This window comes from Teleopsis dalmanni, chromosome 1, assembly GCF_002237135.1.
Source record: "Teleopsis dalmanni isolate 2A chromosome 1, ASM223713v2, whole genome shotgun sequence".
Lineage (NCBI taxonomy): Eukaryota > Metazoa > Arthropoda > Insecta > Diptera > Diopsidae > Teleopsis > Teleopsis dalmanni.
The window spans coordinates 219,251,146-219,258,041 of NC_051846.1; the positions used below are offsets into that span (position 1 = coordinate 219,251,146).

Sequence of the window (6,896 nt, forward strand, 5' to 3'; positions counted from 1 at the left end):
TGTATAGCATTCTTGCATTTCGTGCTCCTTGCAATGAGTTTACAAGAGAGAGTGAATATCCCTATTATGTTTAAACCTTAAAGTAAAACTTTAATATTTGTTTTGTGGTTATTTAGATTATTTTAATATATTCCACTTTTGGTTATTTAGATTTTTTTTTGCAAATTTAAATCCTTTTTACGTTGGGTGCCAATTAATGAGTCGTTCACTATTTCTTACTTTTCGGATTACTCCGAACTATTTATTTTTAAGTTTGGTAAAGAACTGTTCTGAAAGGAAATCTTACATTGATTCTTGTTGTCTAACTTAATAATAAAATGTACAGCATCAACAGGAACTGTTGCTCATGTAGTTTCCCACGAGAAGTACGATCGTCTGTGATGCACGTTGTATCTGCAACAGGTAGGGGCAATGATTATTGTAGTAGCATCTGCATGCTATTTAGCATGATCTGAATTACGTTGCAGACGCTGCAACCTTAGCTTAATTAAGTATTTGTGACATTAAGTGTCAGCGGCATTAACTCTTCCCTCTCTTAAATTCGGAACGTCCCCGTTCCGACCAGTTAATTGATTTATGATATCATCAAATAGTGTTTTTGATTTCACTCTTTCTCTGCATGATCGAACCATTAGAAATATTGTTAATGCTATTACAAGAATTAACACAAGTAATATAGTGAGCCACCAGTTTCGTTTTTGGAACTTATAGTATTTATTTTCTTAGTGCTGAGATGTGATTCGTATTCTCAATATGTATTCTGTGAAGATATGGCAAAGAAAGTTTCGTGTTATGTTCCAGGAACTTAATGTCGAGAAATTTCGGAGCATGAGGTTCGAAATTAGTTATGTTTTCTGTGACTTTGTATTTTGTTCCGTTTATGGTAATTTTGTTTTTGAATGTTATCAGGAATGTACCCGATATATTAAATTTATGAACGTCTTCAATTACAATATTTATCTATTCTAGGAATTTTTATTACATATAAAAGGATTTCATTATTTTGTAAAACTTTTACTTTGGATACACTTAAGATGTTATTTGAACTTATTTGGTACATTTTCAGAGTCAATCAGATCATTTATTTCAACATTATCTGAGATAAGTGGATAATTTATATTACTTTTTGCCAAGACCACGGAAAGAGCTAACATAATTATTCCTATTTATAATATATTGTTTTAGAATTTCTTCCTCTTTCGAGATAGAATTATCAGAAGTTTTTGCTGACTTTAAGTCATTTATTCTGTTTGTGAGTTCGCTAATTTGGTTCTGTATTACAGAGTTAATGTTTGTCTGTCTATTATTATTTTCTATAAGCATATTTTGTTTGGTTAATAACAATTGGAAATCGTCATGATCCGGGGTTCCTGCTACGAATTTTACCGCTGATCCAATAAAGTCGATCGATCTTGCAAATCGACATGTGGTCCGCAATGTCTTTATGATTCGTTGAATTTCCTGTGTTTGCTTTACCAGGATATTTCTACTGTAGACGTCGTGATAAAAAGAATTTGTGTCGTCCATAACCATTTCTTCATATTCTGATAAGTTGGTTGAGTGTACCAGGTAAAAATAGTTTTCATATATTGCGGCGTTTCCATGGGTGACCGCTATGAAATGTGCTGGTGTGTAGTTTATAATCCTTGATGTTGCAAATTTACAAAATAGTAGTAACATAGCCTTATAAAAAAAACAAAAGAAAATAATCATCGCATATTATTTTTATGAATTTTTCTGCTATTGATTAGGACAGCAGTGCCTAGGTCTCATTCGACAGTCCCTTCCTCAAAAATTTTATTAAACTTGTTACCTAATCGTTTATTTCTTTTTACATAGACTACGTCTCCCGGTTTATAGATTGTACGATGTATATCTCTATTAGCTCTCCTTAGTAGTTTTGCTTGAGATTCTATAATTTTTTCTTTGACTTTTGAAATTGTTTTACTATCTTTAGAGTCAAGCAAATCAACCGGTTTAGAATCTGTTACAGAATGTACGGTGTTAATATATTTAATAGTGGCTAGTAGTATGAGCTCGATTATATCAGCTATTTGCTGCTGAGCCTTACAACATCTAGCAATTTCCAATAACGTTGAATGTGATCGTTCAACTTATCTGTTGCTTTCGCTATGGAGTGTTGGTAGGAAAATTGCGTGATTTCGAAATGATCACGTAAAAAAGTGGATAATGCATTCGATCGGAATACTTTTTCGTTATCCGAAACGAAAAGCCTGGTTTTTTTATATTTATTTAAAATTTGTAACAGATCTAATTTAATATTCGATGTTGTTCTTGACACTATCGGTGTAACTATTGCAAATTTTGTCTGTTTATCGATACTTGTTAAAAAGTACGACTTATTTATTATTAAAATATCTATATGGAGTATTTCTTTGGGATAATTTGGTATTGGAGTTTCACCAATAACTCGTTTGGTAGTTTTCTTTGGTACTTCTTTTCATGGCATATCTTGCAATTTGCGATAATAGTTTTGAGAATCGTTTTCATTTTTGAGAAGTAGTATTCTTCCATTATTTGCTTACGATTTTCGTGGAGACATCTGTTGTGCTCCGTTGTTGCTGTCTCCATTTGATCCTCCCTATAAGTCAAATCGATGACAAGTTTCTCAGTGTGAATAAATTTATCACCTGGATATTCCCTTTTCAACATATTTTGAATTGTTGCCAAAGTTGTTCGATCGCAGTGTAGACCATTTATTACATTTATGTTTATTTTATCTTTGATTGTATTTAACAGAAATTCTGTGTTTTTAAAATTTATTGTGTGGCGTACAAATCTCTTTAATAGGATTTTAGTGTTTTTATTATTTGAATTGTAATGGGACAAAATTAGTTGATTTTTAAATTGGTTTACAGGGGTGTTTACTGTTTTAATTATATCAGATGAGGATTCTTCACTGTGGACTGTATTTCGTCTAAAGTCAAATTATTAATATATTGATAGATAAGGCATCTGCTACTTTGTTTTCTTTCCCTGGTTTATAGAAGAATTTTGGGAAAATTCATCTATAAATGCACGCCACCTTTTAATTTTTGAATTAGGATTCTTATCAGATATTGAAAATGTGAGGGGTTGATGAGCTGTAAAGATTTTTAGGTTTCCAACACCATATAAGTAGTGACGTAATGTTTGTAAAGCCCAAACAATTGCTAGTAGTTCGCGTTCATTTGTAGCGTAGTTTTCTTCACACTTACTTAGGGTTCTAGAGACCATTGTTATTGGTCTACCCTCTTGGGACAATACTGCACCTAAAGCAACTGATGATACATCAGGGGTAAGCTCGAAGGCTTTATCGTAGTCTGGATGCTGTAGAAGTTCATCCTCTGAAGCTAATATTTGCTTTAATTTATTAAATGCTTTTACTGCATTCATATTTAAATTTATTTTAGTATTTTTTGATTGTTTGATTCCAATATGACATTTTCTTCTCAGAGGTATGCAGTCAGTGGCTTTGCTATTGCCGCGTAATTCCTTACAAATCTCCGATAATATCCGGATAACTAATACTTACCATTATTTACACTGAAGGCTATTTTATGCCTATCTTTTTCGTCTAAAACTATCTGGTGACACCCAGACTTGAGGTTAAGAGTCGTGTAAAACTTCGAATGTCTTAGATTGGACAATATCACTGTTGCATCCGGTATAGGATACTAATCAGATATCGTTTGTTCATGTATTTGTTCTTTTCTTGTTTTATGGAAAAGTGTATTGTTTTTTGCGACAATAGTTGCCGCTACTTCTTTAAGGTAATCGTATCCTATGATTTTATTGAAGCTTTCAAGTACTGGAAGTATGAAAAAAGTTGTTACTTTACTTAAAATATTTATCCGGCATTTCTCTACTATATTATTAATGCCATTCACAGATCTTGTGCTAGCATGTGGTCGCTTGGTATTTTGATAAATATTTGCCGTCCCTGTTGTTGCAGCATGCACCCACAACATAACCAAGTGATCTGCAATTACGTTGAAATAAAAATTTGAAAATATAGTTAATTAAATGAATCATACACTTACCTGATTTATTTATGAATTATATTTCTATTTTGTTTTTTTGAATTAATTTTTATATTTATTAAATTAATATTCATTAAACTAAATTAAAAAAATCAGAAAAGAAGCACCGAATGCATTTTTAATCACATTTTGCAATCATCAAAACAAAACAGCAGAATAGAAAACAAGAACTGCTAAAAATATTCGCCGCAAGAGAAGCTCAAAGAGACGTAAAGTGCACAAGCAGAACGGCAAAGTAAACAAGACTTGCGTGAGATCAGCTGTAAATACAATGATACACTACGAAAAAGCTCGGTTGGTTGAGTATTTAAGACGCGCATTTTTGTTCAGACGGGGACTTGTAATTGTATCATTACGATTGGCTGTAGTACGTCTACTCTGGTTGATATAATTTACAGGCAAATACGAAAGAATATTTCAATATAAGGATCTATTCAACTGAAGGCATAATAAACAAAAGAGTACTTTGAGAAAAATAAGTATTCGCAATAAACATGTCTCTATATGATCGGCTGTTACACACTTTGAAATAACAGTTTTGAAGAAAACACCATCAACTCAAGATCTACACCAGGACATCCAAGACAATCACTGTGCACCGCATCGATTGGTATTTATCATAATAATAACATATTTAAATATTTCATTATTGTCTAATTTTTCTTGAATTATAAAAGTTTTATTATAATAAATTATAAACCTAATAAACAAAATAACGTCTTTGAGTATTTTGGTCACAATTAGAAATTTATTGTGACGATTCTGGATAGGCTGAGGATACCCCAGCAAAACGAAACGACCCCAAGAAAGTGTCGTTACAATTTGTAATTATTATTATTTTTAAAAGGATAAAAGACAATTACAAAAAGTTTTTTTTTTATTTTATTGATTTACACAGAAAGGTTGTTTATTTGCTTACAAGAAAAGGATTTCTTTTTAGTATTTTTTGAAAAATTACTTAGTATAAATTAAGAATAATTTTAAAAGAAATGAACAGAATTTACAATTAAAGAATTTCTTTTTAGTATTTTGACAACGTTTTTTATTTTTATTATTGAATGTCTCACAAAAAAACTTCGGCTTGAAAAACTTTTTTCAGTTAGTTTATTATGTTATCAGTCACTTTAATTTGAAAATTATTATGTTTAAACCTTAAAGTAAAACTTTAATATTTGTTTTGTGGTTATTTAGATTATTTTAATATATTCCACTTTTGGTTATTTAGATTTTTTTTGCAAATTTAAATCTTTTTTACGTTGGGTGCCAATTAATGAGTCGTTCACTATTTCTTACTTTTCGGATTACTCCGAACTATTTATTTTTAAGTTTGGTAAAGAACTGTTCTGAAAGGAAATCTTACATTGATTTTTGTTGTCTAACTTAATAATAAAATGTACAGCATCAACAGGAACTGTTGCTCATGTAGTTTCCCACGAGAAGTACGATCGTCTGTGATGCACGTTGTATCTGCAACAGGTAGGGGCAATGATTATTGTAGTAGCATCTGCATGCTATTTAGCATGATCTGAATTACGTTGCAGACGCTGCAACCTTAGCTTAATTAAGTATTTGTGACATTAAGTGTCAGCGGCATTAACTCTTCCCTCTCTTAAATTCGGAACGTCCCCGTTCCGACCAGTTAATTGATTTATGATATCATCAAATAGTGTTTTTGATTTCACTCTTTCTCTGCATGATCGAATCATTAGAAATATTGTTAATGCTATTACAAGAATTAACACAAGTAAAATAGTGAGCCACCAGTTTCGTTTTTGGAACTTATAGTATTTATTTTCTTAGTGCTGAGATGTGATTCGTATTCTCAATATGTATTCTGTGAAGATATGGCAAAGAAAGTTTCGTGTTATGTTCCAGGAACTTAATGTCGAGAAATTTCGGAGCATGAGGTTCGAAATTAGTTATGTTTTCTGTGACTTTGTATTTTGTTCCGTTTATGGTAATTTCGTTTTTGAATGTTATCAGGAATGTACCCGATATATTAAATTTATGAACGTCTTCAATTACAATATTTATCTATTCTAGGAATTTTTATTACATATAAAAGGATTTCATTATTTTGTAAAACCTTTACTTTGGATACACTTAAGATGTTATTTGAACTAAGTGGTACATTTTCAGAGTTAATCAGATCATTTATTTCAACATTATCTGAGATAAGTGGATAATTTATATTACTTTTTGCCAAGACCACGGAAAGAGCTAAATTATCTAAATGATTGATAACATAATTATTTCTATTTATAATATATTGTTTTAGAATTTCTTCCTCTTTCGAGATAAAATTATCAGAATTTTTTGCTGACTTTAAGTCATTTATTCTGTTTGTGAGTTCGCTAATTTGGTTCTGTATTACATAGTTAATGTTTGTCTGTCTATTATTATTTTCTATAAGCATATTTTGTTTGGTTAATAACAATTGGAAATCGTCATGATCCGGGGTTCCTGCTACGAATTTTACCGCTGATCCAATAAAGTCGATCGATCTTGCAAATCGACGTGTGGTCCACAATGTCTTTATGATTCGTTGAATTTCCTGTGTTTGCTTTACCAGGATATTTCTACTGTAGACGTCGTGATAAAAAGAATTTGTGTTGTCCATAACCATTTCTTCATATTCTGATAAGTTGGTTGAGTGTACCAGGTAAAAATAGTTTTCATATATTGCGGCGTTTCCATGGGTGATCGTTATGAAATGTGCTGGTGTGTAGTTTATAATCCTTGATGTTGTAAATTTACAAAATAGTAGTAACATAGCCTAATAAAAAAAACAAAAGAAAATAATCATCCCATATTATTTTTATGAATTTTTCTGCTATTGATTAGGACAGCAGT

The 6,896-nt window shown here is 31.1% G+C and overlaps 1 protein-coding gene across 1 annotated transcript in view; it reads left to right on the forward strand.

Moving 5' to 3' along the window:
• LOC119667365 overlaps positions 1-1,860 on the forward strand; it is a 3,983-nt gene extending 2,123 nt beyond the window's left edge. Inside the window, exon 2 of the mRNA XM_038076655.1 lies at positions 1,840-1,860. Within this exon, the coding sequence (XP_037932583.1) occupies positions 1,840-1,860 (21 nt within the window). The remainder of the gene's footprint in view (positions 1-1,839) is intronic.
• The last annotated feature ends 5,036 nt before the right edge of the window (positions 1,861-6,896 follow it).